At 37.4% G+C, this 19074-nt stretch overlaps 1 protein-coding gene across 8 annotated transcripts; it reads right to left on the bottom strand.

Moving 5' to 3' along the window:
- Positions 1-1786: 1786 nt before the first annotated feature.
- On the bottom strand, positions 1787-19041 carry tom1l2a (target of myb1 like 2 membrane trafficking protein a). Of its 8 annotated transcripts, none has more exons than XM_079252549.1 (16): positions 18963-19041; positions 14971-15055; positions 13398-13476; positions 12495-12644; positions 11791-11925; positions 11560-11703; positions 11354-11470; positions 10569-10702; positions 9900-9942; positions 9000-9171; positions 8373-8487; positions 7837-7912; positions 6962-7036; positions 4309-4368; positions 3760-3796; positions 1787-3682 (listed from the first exon to the last, which is right to left on the bottom strand). In XM_079252549.1, exons 1-16 carry the CDS (start codon positions 19012-19014, stop codon positions 3546-3548), a joined length of 1611 nt encoding a protein of 536 aa, XP_079108675.1. In that variant the 5' UTR covers positions 19015-19041; the 3' UTR covers positions 1787-3545. The 8 variants fall into 8 exon arrangements, 7 of the variants coding, with proteins under 7 accessions (XP_079108675.1, XP_079108671.1, XP_079108677.1 ...); XM_079252545.1 differs by having other exon boundaries at positions 10539-10702; positions 18963-19031; XM_079252551.1 differs by lacking the exon at positions 6962-7036 and having other exon boundaries at positions 18963-19031.
- Positions 19042-19074: the final 33 nt, after the last annotated feature.

The raw sequence follows: 19074 nt of genomic DNA on the forward strand, positions 1-19074 counted from the left end.
AATCGGAGGAAACCGTCCAACTCGGGATGATTGACAGATGGTCCAACCAATCACTAAGTCTAAACTAGATTCCCACGTTCTAATTTCGCAGGATTGTTTTGATTGCTGAGTAAAGATGTGACAGCCCGAAGACATTTCCAAAATTTTATGTCAGAATACACGACGAGACGTCAATATTTATTTAATATACAAAACTGTTAAGAGTCCCAAAAATACTTGCATTGATCAATTTCACATTAATTTCAAACACCTTTTAAGCACAGGTATACTAAATACATTTTTTTATATTTACTGCTTATAACATAGTTACTTTATCAGCCCTAACACATCCTTAATAAAAAAATTACTTATTTTGACTCGATGTGATCTCAGGTAAACGGCATGGAAACGTTTGTTGTGGGCTTGCCGCTTTTATACATATTATGGGTTTGCCCCCTTAAAGCCAATCAGAGCCACGTGGGCGTGCGCTACTGGCAATCAAGTTTGTATGACTGAAAGAGTCGGCTCCTCCTGTAGAACCAGGAAAATTGTCCAATAGGAAGCTCAGAAACCGAGTGGGGTGATCTGACGTCACAGCTCTGAACCTGGCGATTACATCATGTGTTTCTGTCTTGTAAAAGTGGAGGCAGCTACAGTGAAATAAATTGACGATACTCTGTGATTGAAAAAGAACAAAAAATAAGGCAAAATGGCATTTAGATTTGTGAAAATATTTTCCAGATATAATGTTCTATCTTTAATTAGACTCATTAATTTCCTTTATATTTCCTTTATTTTAATTGCCGAAAATGGTTTAAATGTAAACAGCAGGCAAACAAAAACAAAATCAATGACGTTTAAACACAAGTTTTGATTAAAACTAGAATTAAAACAAACTGTGACCCCAACAATTGCTTTGGGGAAATAAGTCAATGACCTAGTGTGGCAATGCAAAGTTGTCAGTAGAGGACTGGAAAAACATTGAAAACCCAGTAGGCTTTTGCTGGTGATGACGTGTTATTATTAGATACATATCACATAAATTATCCCACTAAATTTTAGAAACCCAGCCAGTGAATGTCAACAGGAAAAGGGGGGAAGCAAATGAATATCACATAAAGAAAAACTGGTGAACAATATTGGTTTACAATTTGAGGGAGTGTTCTGGAAACTGATTCCTTTTTATGTATCTACAAATAACCATACTGATGGAATCACTTTAAAAAGAAAAAAAAACTGTTACAATGAATGCCCAATAGTGCAAGGTTGAGCCTGAGTTGCATCAGCATGTAAAGGACCTAGCATTGTAAGACAACACTTGACTGCAAAATAACAGCACAGAGTTGTGAGGTAGAGGTCACACATTGCTAGTGTTTAATTGGGCTGTTACACACGTGCATAAAAAGTATTGGCAGCAGATGGTACAACCAAACATGGAACGCCCAAGAACAGTTTTCTGTCAGCCACAAACTTTGACAATTCAAATCGTCAATATTATAGACATTCAATAATATCTCTTGAGACAGCCAGGGTTTAAGACATAAATTTAGCAAACTCCATGAAAGCAAGAAGCAAAAACAGAGAAACCAACACTTATACAGATTCAAAGATTTGTAACATACAAACACAAAACTGCTTTAGTTCCATTTTAGATTCTCTAGTTACATTTTTAGTTATTCTTTAACCTGCATGGTAAGAATTTCTCAAAAATTACTATAATTAATATTGCAGTTACCTGGCAACCATATTAAATTTACATAACCATATGTAACAATGCAGCATTTATGAAAAATATTTAAAGCTTGGCAGTAAAACACTGACTAAAATACTGCTACTGATAATCTTTTTGCAGACAAATAAGTTTTTGATGTTGCCTTTGCATCTACTTTAACAAGAATAACACACATACTTCCCTATGATGGGAGATCCATTCTGAAAACGGTTCATTCAAGAAGTTTAAATTTAAAATGATCTCCCTTAGATTACCAGGGTAATAGATATCAAACAAAACAGTAAAAGTCTTGGAAGTGCAAAATAATGTTAAAAGGAATTTATAGGAGCTGGTATGAATGCTGGATTCCTTGGTGCCTCACGTGTACAGCAAAGGCAAACTGTGGTCGCAGTCACTTTGTTGAAATCACTCAGTCACAGAAACAAATTAATTTCTCTTCCAATTTAGACACAATCCATCAAAATGTTATTAACAAGATAAATACTGAAATTCCTATACTTTGAGGTATTTGGATCATATAGCATTAAGTATGTGAGGCCCCAACCTTCAGCGGTATATATCCATGAACATATCCATTTCAAAGTATATGTTTCATTTTTCAATTTTGCAGTGCCATTTACACTGATAAGATCTCTTTTTGGTGTAATTATTTCAGTCATTTTTGCAATCATAAGCTTGGTAGTCTTTCCACACACTTCACTGCAAACAAGCAATGCAGTTACACATTTAGAAAAATGATGTGCAAAGTGAAGTCATTCTTAAGATCACTAGAAAAATACGGTAATAACAGTCTTCAAAACATAAAGGACAAAATACAGATTTGTTTTTGCTTCAAAGTGCAGACATTAATATAAAAGGGAAAGGAAAATGTACATTATCTAGTGATATCTGTAGCACACAAATGTAATTATTCTTTGAGAAGTAAAACGAAATACTAGCTGGACATTAAAGCCTTAAAACTCTTTGGAATGGATAAATTGTGTTCATATTTTTCTCAGTTAATTAATTGTAGGTTTTTCAGACTTGTTCTTTTCCCTTAGGTGTTTTAAATGAATAAAGGCGTTTCTAACTAGTGGATTTGAAATATTTTTCTTTTACTTCTTTTAAAATTCCCTTTGGTGAGAGGAATGGTGGCAATACATAGTTTATAAATGTTACACATGATTTCCAATAATATTCCTGGTTAATAAAATTAGCTTGCAAACATCTTTTACAGTGTTTTTGGCAAACATTGTTATATAAGGTGTTTCTGTTCCACACAACTCAGGATTAAGAGTCAAACTGGAACTCTTACAAGGAGTGTTTTTAAAGAAAAAGAAAAGATGGAACAACCATAACCACAGCTTTAGTACATGGTACTGATCAAACCATTAGCAATAAATGCATATATAAGCATTAGCGGAATGTATTGAAAATGACAGTATAATTTCTACTATGTGCTTCCATACTAACCGAATGCATGGACCTGCAGTGAAATTTCCCCATTCATTTTGCAATACTATGCCACATTCTTAAACCCGCAGAGACAAGTCAAGTTGTCGTCATTTAGTGGATTGTAAAAAATGAGCTGCAAGGCTGCGAGTAGTACATCCCACTTTGACATAATAATTTTTCCATTTACGGTAAAATGCAACACAGTAGAGTGTGCAGTAAACACGAACCTCTATGGAATGTAACAACACTAGCAAAAGAACAACACAGAGGTGGAGATCACTTGCTACACCACTTCCAGTCAGCGATGAAATAAGACGAGGACGACTGTTCTGGAGGGGGATTGCTTGGGGCAAAGACCTTCAGATGCCCAGATGGATAACTGTGGTCCTTTCAGAGCTGTCTACAAGGCAAAGAGGGCATCCTCCGTTCGTTCTGCCTTCTTATGGGAGCCGCTAGGAGCCCGGGCAGGGTTAGTTGCAGGCGGAGATGGTAAAGGGTCTCCTGCCTTGGCTCGCTCCTCCAGGAACTTATCAAACTCTGAGAGTAACAGATAGATTTGTTAGAAATATGTCGAGAAAGGGAAATGCATGTTAAACTGTGGTCAGGTTCTGTACCTTCACTGGTTACCCCTTCCTCAGAGGTATCCCCTTTCTATGAAAAAAAAGAAAGATTATCCTACTTTATGGAGATACATATAGTTAATGTTCTCAAAACACAGCAACACAATCAACCAATACAGTAGCTGGTCATTCAAGTTATTTGCATGTAAATTTCACAGTGAGACAAACCCACACAAAGTAGTTCACAAAAGATCCAACAGTCATGCATCCTCCCATAAGTAACCTTTATAACCTCCATAACTTTCACATGCACAAGGGAAAACATCACTGTCCCTGTTTTCAGTCATTCACTTATAGCACTGTGTTAGCATTTGTAAGTCAGAACACAAAACAATCAGGTAGGTCAGTAGATTGGTGGATTAGGTTCATATACACAGAAGAAAAGGTATGTGAAGTTAAAGAAATCTAAAGTGACATATGCGCGGTAATGTAAAATGAAAAATTTGTTTTACCAGATAAAATGGAAAAAATAAAAAAAGGAAGATGGAGGAAACAGAGAAGGAAGAACAAAGTTACTTAAATCAAGGTATAAAGAAGTCTCACCACATCAGAACAGAGCCACTCCTCTATGTCATCCATGACAGAGGACTGCGATACAGGGATCTATGGAGCAAAGCCATGGACAAACCAAGGGGTTGCACGAAAGCCAAACAAGAAAAAGAAAACCAACCCCAATAACATAAACAAAGATGCAACACACACAGAAAAAAAAAATCAGGTGGCGGAATCACCAAAGGACTTACAGACATAGACAATAAATCAAAACAAATACAAATCATTTGCTTAAATGACAAAATGCCAACTCAACGATCTGCTACTCAGCCATCAGCAATGAAGGAACAGAAGTTCCCAGTTTGTATATCATTCCCATTACTTCTGCACTGCAGACGTGGCCCACCAGTTACCACACAGTAGTGATAATTATTCCACATCATTCCCTAATTAGCAAATCGCTTAAACGCAATTAAGAAATTGACTGGATGGTAAAAACTGACAGTACAGGGACTGTAGTGAAGCAGGGCAATCCCAAGGCATACCTGGAACACACACACACACACACACACACCAGGACGTACAAAGCATGAGCATGGCTGCATGGTGTGTGGTGGCTGTGATATTGGAAGCCATATCAGACTGGATGGCGTGGTCTTGTTCATGTATGTGTAACCAAACAATCACAGGGAATGACACGTGTGTTGCAGTGTCACAGAAACCAAGAAACTTCTACTGTTTATCAAACATTTCTGAAGAGCAGAAGAGCAGACATTAATTTCATGCTTTCTATTTAGATTAGTAAAATTTAGGCAGACAAACAGCCCTTAACTATATTCTTTTATTATGCGAGGAAGCTAAGAGTCAACACTGGATGTCTGCCTGATATCAGTTCATTCTGGAGAACAGTGCCTTTTTCTGAGGCCTTTGTTTTATACTACAATAACACTGGTGGCATTTCCTTTTGAGATCAGTTAATGCTCTGAAGGAGGATATCAGGAGAAAAAGCAGTGAGGCAGATCAAGCCATTCATAAGAACAAGGGGGAAAAGTCCTTGTTGTTTTAAGGCAAGAAGAAAAATATAGAATAAAAGTGCAAAATAACAGTTTTGTGATTATCATAATGATATTACATTGGAATATATTTAAAGTCCAAAGTGTAATCAGACAAAGTGGAAACGTTCATTACATCAATTGAAAATATTACATCTGTTATTGGTAGGTTAACTCAAGTTATTTCTGGCTAGTATGTGACATTAATTATGAATGTATTAACATCCACAAACTGTTTGTGGATCACTGACAAACTCACCAAAACGCAGCAAACCACCAACGCTTTATCCATTGTTTTGCTCAAGTCTATTTACATAAATGATGGGAATGGTACAAATACAACACATCAAATGTCTTCTTTGTTATATTTTTAGTTTCTTAAAGCTCTAATGAGTGACAAGCCCGGATTACACACCGGTCAGTTTGGCACCCTGACCCTTTTGCCGTCAATACAAGCTGCTGTGAGATGTGCAGAATGTGGGTTGGTTTTGCCTTGATGAATGAGTTCCCCCGAGACCAGCAGAAATGGTTCAGAACTAATGATGCCTTTTTAACTGCGCAAGCTACCCATTCCATGTACATTTCTGCACCCCCTTACAATTATGAATGCTGCCCTATGAACTGTGTTCCCTAAACAAGAGAACAAGTTCTTTTCTTCATCCTTGATGGATGCTGCATCCATGATTTCCAAAACGTACTTATCGGCTTATGCCTTCCTCAGGCATAAGCCAGTACACATTGGTGTATTTTTATGATTCTTGCCCTTTTTAATAAAGGCTTTTTTTTATTCAATCCACTTTGAGTGCCTGGACCTGGATTTTCTCCATTTTTTTGGGATTCAGTCTTTTCTCTGTACTTAAAATTATTCGTTTATAAATGATCTGTGTAAAATGTATAAGTTGTCCTTGTACCATTTTGTTGTATTGCAGAAGTATCTGCACTCCTTTGTCGTTTAAGTGTAGGATTGATAAGAGACAGTGAAGCAGATTAAACTTTTTTGTGACCAGTTAGACTTATAATGTGAACCAGAAGTTAGTGGTATTAAGGTGATCATGAGTATGATACACTGTACTACCCGCAGTATGGCGTTTAATGCTCATTCAGTAATAGCAAAAGATGAGATGGGCAATATGAATAAAAACTTAAGCTAGAATTGGTGTTTTAATTCTCATATATATTTAATTGCTAAACCATGAAAGGATTAGTTGTCTTTATCTAATCTGACAGACATAATGCCAAGATATAACATCAATCCTTGGAGGAAATATATTCCATATCAATACTCCTATAAAGCATAAGATATGTATTTGCCTGCTCTTCAATTGTAAAAAACAAAAAAACAAAAACAAAAACAAAAACAAAAAAAAAAAAAAAAGAATAAATCCAATTTTTTAAAATCCACTTGATCTCAAAATCATGCATCTCTTTATCATATTGCCCAAAACTAAAGTGAAACATCTATACTAAGCACCAAGGTGTAAGTTCAAAGGAGGGGAAAAATGTCTTTGTTACTGAGATTGTTTGAGAATTTAAAGACAGAGCAGTGAGATGAGGCAACAAATAAAAGCAGCAGTTATGATGGACAAGTCCAAAGGAGATGATGTGGGACATGAGGGAGGGGTAGGAGGACACACTGTAGATAAAGTCCTCACCATTCCTTGGGTAATAAGCCAGCTGTCTATGGGCAGCTCCTGATCTGCTGGGTTATCATCCCCCTTTACCCTCAGCTGAATCAACAACAGAATAACACCTTACACAAGAGAAGAAAGGCCCCACCACAGCATAGCACACAGTGCAGAGAAAGAAGACAGAGGAGAAGTCAAATGTGCAAGACACGACTGTCATTGAAAGAAGAGAACATAAGAAAATGGAAAAAGATCATTCCATAAAGATGAAGATGAGGGGAAAAAAAAAAAAGAAAAAGAGGAGACTGTATTTAATAAATGTAAAAATACTGAAGAAGAAATGTCTCCTGACAAAGTAAAAGTGCAATGTGCAACCATTCGAGTGTGTATGTGGACGTCAGCTTCAGAATCATTTGTGTACCTCGCAATAACCACACAAACATATCGCAGTGTGCAAGGGGAAAAGCTCTGTCTCTGAGCTATTATGTCATGGATGAGAAATCTGCTTTTCAACCTAAAATCACATTTTTCTATTACTAAAAGAACTATGATAAATCACTTTGCCAAAAGAAACAAACTAATAAACCAAAAACAAACCAAACAAAAGAAACCTAAGAATTTACTTATTAGTACTTTGTTTAAATTCTTTTTCATTTTCCTTGGTCAGATTTATCAGACCATCATGTTTGAACTTTTTACTGCTAAAAATAAAAGGCGTTACAAGAGTATTCCCTCCTGTTTGATTAAGGAATCAGTGCACACAGACCAAAGGTCATGGGAGAAAATACTGCTAAGACTAGCCACAAGTTTTAAACAGACTTGTCACCCACGCAAATAACACAGACCTCACACTGGATACATGGCAAAAAGCTGCTTTAGACTGTATGCATCATTATACTCACCCCTCCTGCATTTTGTTGTCTAACATCCAAAGCAGAAGCCAGGCCACCCAGAGCCTGAGGGTCTTCATATTTTACACTGTGCACAAAACCAAAATGTATAACAGTAAAAATAAACAAGAACTTTTTAACATAGAAAACATAGAAAACAACACAAACGTAGAAAACATTCAAATTTTTCAAACTAAAAATGACAATTGTCATGATTATTTGGCCAACTGGCAACGTGACGTCCCAAGCTTTTGTAGCTTTATTGCATGAAGAACAGGTTTCAGTGCTAAAAGACATTAAAATACACCCTTCATTTTCCAGTTTGCACATACAGAAGCTTCCATATCACCTGAGAACTGAACATTTTAAAACATATAAGTTAAATGGCATAAAAGAAAGTATATAAATATCATAATATCAAAACATTAATTTGTGTAACAAAATGTAAAAGTGCCCGAGGGTGGATTTCAGTTTAAATACTAATATAGGTTATTGATAGTTATTTGACTTTGATTTTTTTTTTTTTTTTTTTTTTTTTTTAAACCTACTTTTTACGCTGTTCTGCCAGAGAGCTGCTCCTGGTCTGAGCAAACATGTCAAAGTCATCTTTGTTGTGGGTAGAGAGAGACGACAGGGCGCCGCTCACACTGTCTGGACCCACATCTGGAGCAAGACGGCGACAGAGAAGAGCAGACAACAGAGACAACCAAAAAGGGGAAAAAGGAAAAATGGTAAATAATGAAAAAATTTAAACATGAATTCAGTCAGTGCTCATCTTTTATATCAACTAGTGTTTTTTCTACAGCACTGTACTGTGCTGCATGTAAGAGGAGCAGCGATCAATCTAAATTTGAACCAGAACACGTGAGAGTGAAGTCACTTCCTAAAGATACACAAGGGAGCTAGTTGTAGAAGGAAAGGCTTCTCTAGGATGAGTTATGTTTCTGCGGTTCATCGTATTATGCTTTTCGGTTTTATATTCTGCTGCTCCTCTACATCAGGGGTGCAGAGAAAGGAGAAATGAGCTACTACAGGACTGGTACGACTGTTAGGGATATGAATGAGTAAGTTTAGTTGTCAAAAAAAAATATCTGATGTTACCAAAGTTTTCATATTTTATCTGATGTGACAGTGAAACCTAAACAAAAACAGTTGGGGTTTTTTTTTGTTCCTACCTAAACTAGCTAGTGCAGAGGATAAAGAAGCTGCAGGGGGATTGTGGGCCGTGGAAGCTGTTGCCCCAGCAGCAGAGCGGAGCGGAGGGCTGGTCGTGACCTTGGGCGTGACAACAGCAGGAGAACCTGGGCCCAGATCTATTAAGTTGTCCTCTGTGGCTTCACTTAACATCTGAGAACAATGGAGAGGGAAAAGTATAAAGGTTTTGTTTGAGAAGTGAATGACATAACATTTCCTACAAATGCAGTTTGAAAAGTCAATTTAGCTAACCATGTCTGTTTACAGAACAAACATGTTGTAGCTGCAGATATTCTACAGGATTAACTACACAACTTCAGACAAACTACGGGTCACCATTTAAGGACTGGAGGCTATGCAAAAGAACTGTACTGGGAGCTAGACAAACAAAGTGACAGATGTGCCAAAGATATACACAGAAGGGAAGAAAAGACACACAATGAGTGTCACTCAGTGGTACTGATGCTGACACGTCATTTAGGTCTAACTCCATATATCAGACATGTTAACATTCAGCCCTCTGTTCAGTCTGAAAACATGGTTGTACTGGTGTAATACTTGCCTCGGTCAGCTAGACACAATATAAACAGACAGAGCACATAGACAGATCAAAAAAATGCTAACACAAACAGCTATGCAGGTTGCTCCAGTACAAATCTGAGACTCCTTTTCACTTCTGGGTTTAAAGCACTAATAAAAGGCATATTTATGAATAAAAGCATTATTTGCAATTCAGATATTAAGTTAAACTAATTCATATTTCAAACATCTCTCACAGCATCTTTAATGGTAACCACATTGCAGCACACTAAGATGTATTAATACATCTAGGCCAGTTGATTTGTGTTATTTCATTCAGAGCATCTGCTGAGGTTACTTACCCCATTATTTCGTGCAGCCCTACCCGACCTGTACCTCTCATACCTGCAAGCAACATAAACTCCTGTGAATGTTTCAACTAATGCTTTTTGAGATTCAAATGCATGCAAATCCTTTATTTTTTATATTTCAGATGAAAGAGATATTTTAGTCACTGGATGCCCCTGAATGCATAAAAACAAGGAATTATGTATGTGACGGGGGTCAAAATGCATGGATGTTATTTGTCAGTGTTTTTATTGCATGTCATTGTTTTAACCTGTGATTGCTGTGCTACTAACCTGCATAGTTGGAGGATGGGATTTTAATCTTTTATCTATCCTTTTTTAATAAATCAGTTTTTACTATTTTAAGGTTTGGCGTGGCTGATTCTGCTCCCCCTGATTTTCAAAAGGACCATCATGGGCCGGAGGACTTTTTTAATTTTGTTTTAACACGACCCGGCCCCCTGACATGTACAGTGTATGCTTCACTTTCCAATCTTTGGATTTGCTCAAATGGAATCTATATAATCCATGCAGAGCCTATTCACTCAAAATGTGTTGTTCTGATCTTCTTATAGTATGCATGACAAAATTTACGGAGGATTTCATCTGCAACCTTTTGTTAGCACCATGACAAAGACTGGCATGATTTCTCACCTCTTGGTATGATCAACTGACTTAACGTACCTCTCATATCGAAGGAAAATATTGTTGAGGTCATCGTTGACATGCAGCAGCTCCTCAGTTACTTCCTCATTAGAGACACGAGAAATCAGCTCAACCACTCTCTGCTGCATCGCCCGGCATGTTCTGTTCAGCTCCTTTGGTATACAATAATTTGTACATTAAAAAGTGAAACGCAAGGATGTGGTCAAGCAGTGGTATATAAATGTGGGGAAAGCACTGTCTATACACACAAAAACTGCAACAAAGGCACACTGTGTATTTTAGAAGGGCATCAGAGCTGAGTATGTTTAAAAAAAAACAAAAACTTGTTTAAAAAAATATGATGTAGTTGCTGGAAAAAGCAGTGACTCGTAAAAGGTACCACATAATTACTACTGGCACAAGTTCCTCAGTACAAGGCCAAATCCTTGGGTTTGACACAAATACCTGAGTGGATTTGGCCAGGGGAGACTAAACTCTGCATGAGTTTCTGTAACACTGGTTGATTGCCAGTTCAAAGCGTTTCCTCACAGTCAAAGAGTCTCGCAGCTATTAAGGTGTGGTTAAAAATAAAATTACTCCACCTGGTGGATAAACAGAGGTACAACACCACACTGCTATTTTTGCTTTCTTAATCAGCCTTTTTTAGTGTGGGGGTCATACACATACAGTATTTTTCATTTGCTTGTATTCAGTATTTAAATGTGTATTAAACTATATTCTGATATTGGTAGCTATAATTTAAAATAACTTCACGACATATATGACCCCGACTAGTTAAACTGCTTAAAGTGTACAAGTCTAACCTGAAGTAGTTCCAGGTCAGAGGCATCTTCTTGACCTGGCACCATCTCAGTTAGCATCTCTGACATGACTTTAATATTTCCCCTCACAACGTCCAGCTCGCTCCGCAGCCGGGCAATCTGAAAGCACACAAGCTTGATGTAAACTGCGCCACAAACTTATAGTCAGGACTACTTTAGACTCCATTTTCTACTGATGTTGCCATTACCTGCTCAGGTGTGGCTGTGATGGGACCGGGCATGTTAGAGGCCTGTGTGGGGGCAGGAGCAGGTGAGGTGGGCTTTGGGGTCCCGGCAGCAGGTGAGACTGGGGCAAGGTACTTGATCATCGCTGGGTCCACCTCTGGTGTACCCTATGATAAAAAAAAATTGGTTTAGGATGGTTCTGTGTGCATGTACATATCATAGTCTGCGTCTTTGTTTGCAGTTTTCCCACTTACTCTCTGCGGTGTGTGAATGGGAGACAATGCATCCAGGTCTGCCATTGGAAACTCAATGCCTTTCCTCTTCAATTCTTCATAAATATGAACCACTCCAGTTAAATCAGGACTACTCCTGAAGGCATCAGCCCAAGACTGGCAGAACACACACACACACACACACACACACACACACACACACACACACACACACACACACACACACACACACACACACACACACACACACACACACACACACAAGAAACCAGTTTGTTTGTTTGTTTGTTTTTTTTATATATAAATGTTCATTACCACTGAAAATAAAACGGTAAAAAATAAAAACAAAAAATAAATAAAACAAGTACTTGTTTTTCTAGACTCTGTGAAAGTTCTCAACAAGAAAAGGACCTGCATCCTTCTTTGATATGCAGCTAGTTCTACTAAACTTCCTGAAATGTTGTTCCACAACTGGTAATAAATATTTAAAGCGCAGCAGGAGGTGGCTCATAGACACTATCTGCTGCCTGAAGTCACCTCATGTAACCAGGTAGCAAGATCTGGGAAGTGGAGCATGACGCATCAGTCTGACCTGTGTAGCAACATAATACACAATTCTCTAGTAGATTTCGACTCCCTCCTTCACGAGTACTTTGTGATTATTAGACAGGGAGAAATGTAATATAAGAATTTCTCAATAAAAACAGATTTAAAAAAAAACTTACCTGTATGAGAGACAGCACTTTGTCCTGCACAATTGTAGGAGGATTGGCTTTAGGGGAGATGATTTTGACAAGAACGCCATCAATGAAATCTCTGTTCGCCACCTGCACATGAAACCTGTGTCCACAGTTCTTCACACATGTCTCCAAGACCTGCAGAAAGAAAGAGTGTTACACAGAGTTTGACGTCTGACAAATTAATAAAAAAATAAAATAAAAACAATAGGGGGGAGGGGGGAGGGGGGAAGGAAGTCTGTCCAGCATTTTAAAAATATGTCACTGAAGACAAATTAAGTATTTGCTGAGAAGCTCCTTTCTTTCCTGTAAATCAATTCCTGGTTTTACACTGTCTCTATTACTGGTTTATTTCTGGATCCCAGCAGCCAGTCAATGCCCATCATGGAGCTATTATGGGAACTTTGCAGTACATCCCTCTATAATTTCAGTTTAATACAGCCTTTTTTTCCCCCATTTTTGTAATGTTTTCAAAGAATGTAGTGAAAGGTTTCTAAATATGTTTTGCTAAAATTTTGTTATTGATTACCTTTACATCTTTACATCTAGTTTTGATTGTTTTGACTTTCTTTCCCTCTGAGAAATTCATGACTTTTTTTTCTCAATAAAAATTGTACAGTGACCAAATGATCTCCTGTTTTTCATTTAGGCTCACATGTAACAGACGTCACTCTTTAAAAGCTTTTCTTTGCCAAACATAAGGGACGTCACTAGTAGAGATATCAAAGATGTAAGAGAAGGAAAACACAGCTAAAAGGGAAAAAACAACATCTGCTATAAACAAAATAAGACAAGTGACAACACTTCCTTTATGATGAGGCTTTAAGCTATTTCTGCTTTGCAATGCCTGCTGGTATGACAGGCAAATTCATCAAATTTTTAGCTTTTTACCGTTAGTGCCAGCATAACCTCTCTGTAGTTCCTGTTGCCACTCAGTCTCTTCTTCAGTGCCCGCATGGCATCTTTTGGCCTGGAAAGAAACAGCAGAAAAGTTGCTGCATTCAGTTCCGCTGCTGAGAACAAGCGTAACATCACTGACTTTATTCAAATAAACTCTTTTCTGTGCCGCGACAACAGATGCTAGTCTGTCTGTCAGCGTAACTGCTTGACAGAGACAGAGAAGTGCTGTCACACCATCTGGATTTCTCTTTTCTTTCTGCATGACAACAGCATGCCTCTCCTACAGCAAGATCAAAGCCATCCAAGCATGAAGAGTTCAGACTGGCAGTCTGCCTAATAATCCCCATTTCTTCACTGCAGATGAGACATAATAAGCTTTTATGAGCTCCTTCATGAGCTGCAGTACCAATACTTAGTGACGCTGCTGAAATAGACAGAGATGGACGGAGACAGAGAATAAAAAGTCGCTCCAAAGCATTAAAACATAATGTACATATGTCCTAGATATGAATGCTTTTGATTGGTTGTTAAAGTTGCCTTTTGTTCGAGTGCTGCAACTGTTTTGTTTTTATCTTGTTTTATTTCACACCATCCTTTATCACAACTTAAACAGAAAAGTAATAAGAGGCAGGTCATTTGAAAGCACATCAAAGTATCTGTTAAGGCAACATCTCAAGAGTGGCTTGAGGCAGATGTAAAACAGCTCCTGAATTTCTGACTCAGTGGTTCCCCAAACTTTGTTTATCTTACTGAACATCTTGCAGACAAGAAGTTTTCACATCTTCTATGTTTATTATGTATATATGCATCTGTGTTTGGAGGTGGCAGGCAAGGCTGTGTTGCATATCAAGACAATGAGTGAGTGTGGACATGTAGAATGCGAAGACCGAGAAAACGGAAAACAACAGATTTCAGACGATCCTTTTAGATACAATATCTTCGTCAAAAAATTTTTTTTCTATAATTGTGATATCTGCTGAGTTTCCAAATAAATACATTCAATCAGCCTGTTTTTATTTCATACCTTAATCATAAATTAATCCCATTGACATTGCTGATCAAATTCATTTATATTTTGCTTGTTTGGGTGTTTTATTGTACGTAATATTCGAATTACCAATTTGGGCTGAAACAAAATATAAGTTCATGTTAAATAAAAAATACAAACTTGTATAAAAAGAAACAAAATCCAATACAATCTTTAATTCAACAAAACAACATTCAAATTTACAAGAGCTATAAAGATATTTAGTAGTTTTATAGTGTAGTAGTTTTAAGCATTGTAGGCCAGGCATTTTTCATTGTAGGAAGCTGATTCAAGGTTTTCATTCATTCAACCAGTCAGTGAGTCACTGTCACCTAATGAAAACAGAAGACTTTGTGTCTACTGACAAATAACAGCAGTCAGTGTATTATCTGGTAGAGGGAAAAAAAAAAAAGACAATAAAAGTTCTATTACAAACTGCTGTGAGGCCAGAAGTATTTTAGCCCCAAATGTTCTCACTAATCCAACAGAATGATGATAAGACAAATGAAACATTGAGATAACTAATTTTCTGCTCACCCCTCATCTGTTTCATTTATGATATCGCAGATCTCCATGTTGAGTGTCCAGTCCTCATTCTGGAGGCCTCCATCTGTGGCTCTCTCTGGAGAAAAATACAAAAAGAGTTCAGTCAAAACATTAATTACATTGTGCCTCATTGATTCTTCTACACATTGAAAGGGTTTCAAAAGCACAAGTAAAGAACACTGGTTTTATTTTGCTACAATACAAGTCCTCTGATGCATGTTGCTGGTGTGTTTTTTGCACAGATCAATATTGTTCACTATATACTAAAGTGTCACTTGTAATCAACTAATACCACTTGTGGAGAGAAATATATGACTTCCTATAAACGCACAATTTAGTTCTGCCATAGAAAACACAGTATGTGAGAATTAGTCACTGGTACTTCAGCAATGCAATCTGACACCGTGGCTGATATTCAATCAGTTTTCAGCTTTGAAATCTCATCTGCTGTTTGCACAGCAATCTGTCAACTGTCTCAAGAAAAAGCACAGTTGCTCCATTTGCAGACTGCTTGGTTGTGGCATACTAATTTAAGTGTGCATCAACTTAAACTTCATGGTGTGCATAGCGCATCAAGGCAGCTGACATGCAAACATTATAAGCTTTATAATGTGTTTCATGAATATTAATAAATGTAAACCAATTCTATAAGACTGAATAAAATGCTTTATTTTTAAATTAAACATAAAACAGGGTCTCTGGTGGGTATGTAGTAAAAACAAATAAATATGAGCTGGTCCATTATTAAGTAGAAACCTATTTATTTATCTATTTATTTATGGATGGATGGATGGATGGATGGATGGATGGATGTCAAAATGCATGAATTAACCAAAAGGTTGTGATTGTATAAAATACTGTGCTCATGTAGGATCCCATTAGGTGAAAGAAGCTGATGAATACAGTTTTAAGACATGCTGAGTCATGCCTGATCTTTCATACATTTCTGTGTCCTAACCATAGACCGTATATAAAATCTATATACAGTCCATGGACCTAACTTTAGCAGAGAGTAATCCAAAATATTGATAACAGAATGAATGGTAACCTAATCATTTTTAAGCCATTTTAACCCAACAGGGGCTTTCCAAGAAATAAAAAACTTCTTTCTGTGGTTCATTATTGCAATTAAATTAAATTCAGATGAATAAGCCTTTTCTTTGGTTTGTTTTTATTCTAAAGTTTCCCATTTAAGATATTAATAGTCTGTCCACACATAACATGTTTTAATAATAGCCTGACTGGACACTAATCTCTGTCATAAGGATTGTGGTAATGCCTAAGTCTGGGATCAGGAGACAGGTGAGATGACTATAATTGTTCAAGTCTTGTCACTTTAACACTGCTTTTATCAGATCTTGCAAGAAAATGTCATTTTTATTAAAATGTCACCCGCCACCCTCTCCTCTGATATTTCTGATTAATCAGCAGAAAAAAAAATAGTCAGATGGAAAGAAAAAGCCAACATCGCAGAGGAACGTGACACTAACTGGATGTGATGCAGCCATGTATCCAGTCACAACTGTTGTAGCAGCCAAAAGCTGGAACCACAGGGACGATGTCCCCTTCACAGTCAACTCTATCATCTAATATTATTTTGGCCACAGGCAGTAAATAAATGGATCTGGATCATGACCACAGTGGTGAGCAGAAATGTAAGCCTTCACTGTTCCTCACACTATGTCTTTCTTTCTTTTCTCTCCTTCAAGTCCATCCATCATGTGTGTGGAAGCTGCTTTCTCTGGGAGAGACTCCTGCAATATAACAAGAAACTTCCCCACTGATGCGAGCAAAGAATGATAAGCTGTGACTTGTGAATAGATTCCCATCTTTTGAGTTTTTGAGCTGGTACAGGAAGAGCTCCTCTCCCTGTGTGAGCCAGTGTGAGGCCCTGAGCAGACTGTCACACAGACCAAAGGCCTCTTGCTGAGCCATGCTGCCTAATTTTGTAACTCTCAACTTTTTCATGCTGTTTCACTTACTAACTAACCTGTCAGCAAGCTGCACAATGAAGAAACATTTGTCTTCTTTTGTTTGTCCTCTCATCAACCAAAACATTTATCCACAAAAAAACTACAACACTTAAAGCTGTATCTGACTTCTGGGTATTAGATTGTGGAACATATAGAGCATGAGTTTGGAAGAATTAACCATAAGCTTCTTCCTCTTCCATATCCCATGTAATCTTCTCAAAGGGATTGACATGTCGTGGCAGGACAGAGCATAAGCGGCAGCCGAGAGAAATTATGAGAAAGTTAAATTTGATAGATTGAAACTGATCATTTGTAAAACTCATAATAGAATTAGGCGCATGAAACATTATGGCATTGTATTAACCCCCACCCACCCACAGGACCTGGGAAGTGACATCACACAAGTGAAGCCAGTCCATCACGTGGCTTTAACAGAGCCAAGCTGTGCCATGCACTTGCCAACAAAGCCACAAAGTCCCTCTCTGGCCATTTCTCTATGTTTTAATTATCCAACTCATTTGGCTTTACTTTACTTACGTCTTTAAAATACCTTAGTTATACTAACGCTTTTACACCAACTATATGCCAAAAGCCAGTCACCTAACTATGGAACATTTTACTCAATGGGACATATTTATTTGCATATTTTACACATCCTCTCTCCTCTTTTTGTGCCTGGTAAGATGATCCATCACCCATCTACAGAGATATACAGATCACTATCACTGCAACAGAAAGCGGGTTAAAGGCCCACTCAGTGCAGCAACTCAACCTAGAGATCTTGCTGGGGATACTAGCAGCTCTGTAAAATGGTTAAAAAAAAATAAAATAAAATAAAAAAAAAAACTGTTCTGCAAGCATCTTTCTGGACAATCTAGATTATGTCTTTAGAGTAAACAACAAAAAGGTGATAAATAAGTCTGTCTTTCCATTTAGAATATTTGTACACATAATGTGTAAATATCAGCTGATTCTGAGCATGTTTAATTCTGATATTTATAAACTAACTTTACAGTGACAGTCAAAAAAATGCAATCACCGAATGCTTTTTGGGACTTATGGATAAATATACATGCACACTGAGAGATTAGTGTCTCGCCCAGATGTGTTTTCCAGGATTTAAACTAAACATCAATTGACCTGGAAAAGGTTCCATAAATATTTTAGTTTTTTTTTTTTGTTTGTTTGTTTGTTTTTTTTGCACAGTTCATAAACACTAGTAAGAGAAGTCCGAATAAAACTGTTTATGAATAATGAAGAGTGATTCTGAAGATGGTGGTCTCTCTATAAACAGGAAAAGAGCAGTTATGGTTTTGTTAACAGTTTAGAGGGTATACTTTGTTGCCACTATGAGTGAATATAATTCAAATTTAAGGAAGGTTTCGCAGATGGCAAGCATGTTACTACGTGTAGAAGACACAGGATGACACAATGCTAAATGTATACCCTGTCAATGTCATTGTTTGCATTATCATGTAGCACAAGGTAAAATTGGTCTGAATCTAAATTTCTTTGAGGTAGTTTTAGAAATAGACTGTAATTACATGCAACCCTACCAAAATGATGTGGCAGGACACATAACATTTTCCCTTTCTGTAAGCCCTGCAATAAGGTCTGGAGATTGTACATTTAAGAAAACAACGCCGCTGACCATGGAAATTTCTCAAATGTTGTTCTGTGACTGAGAGAAATATCCAAGTCAACTTGTACTCTGACAGCCAACTTACCACATTGCCATTAAAATCACAGTGATTTAATGTTTTAAACACACATTTCCACACAAGTACATTTAACATAATGCACTTGTGATTGTAACGCACAAAGTTTGATGGGTTAGCTGGCTAATGTTTAGCTGAAAGCTCATTCCAAGCAGATGACGTTTGCTAGGGAGATGCCAGCTAGCTAGTTTTTCCCCCAAAGGCAATCGTCTATACAAGTAATAAATTCTTGAAACCAAAATAATGACGGAGACACCACATAACTTGTAAATAATCGCAAAGCCTGACGTACCTACACACTGCCCCACGGGAGTGCTGTAAGGATTTCCAAGCAAGAACTCCATTTTGACAACAAATGATCCGCTTGAGAATGACAAGGGCTGAGGCCCAGAGGCGGTACTGTT

Source organism: Telmatherina bonti (genome assembly GCF_933228915.1).
Source record: "Telmatherina bonti genome assembly, chromosome: 14".
Taxonomy (NCBI): domain Eukaryota; kingdom Metazoa; phylum Chordata; class Actinopteri; order Atheriniformes; family Telmatherinidae; genus Telmatherina; species Telmatherina bonti.

Excerpts from the sequence above, each read along its gene's own strand:
- tom1l2a (XM_079252545.1), bottom strand. The coding sequence starts at position 19,014 with ATGGAGTTCTTGCTTGGAAATCCTTACAGCACTCCCGTGGGGCAGTGT. Across the intron at positions 12,645-13,397 it reads AGGTTATGCTGGCACTAACG|GTCTTGGAGACATGTGTGAA; the intron begins GTAAAAAGCTAA and ends TTCTTTCTGCAG. Across the intron at positions 10,703-11,353 it reads CTGACCTGGAACTACTTCAG|GAGCTGAACAGAACATGCCG; the intron begins GTTAGACTTGTA and ends TGTATACCAAAG.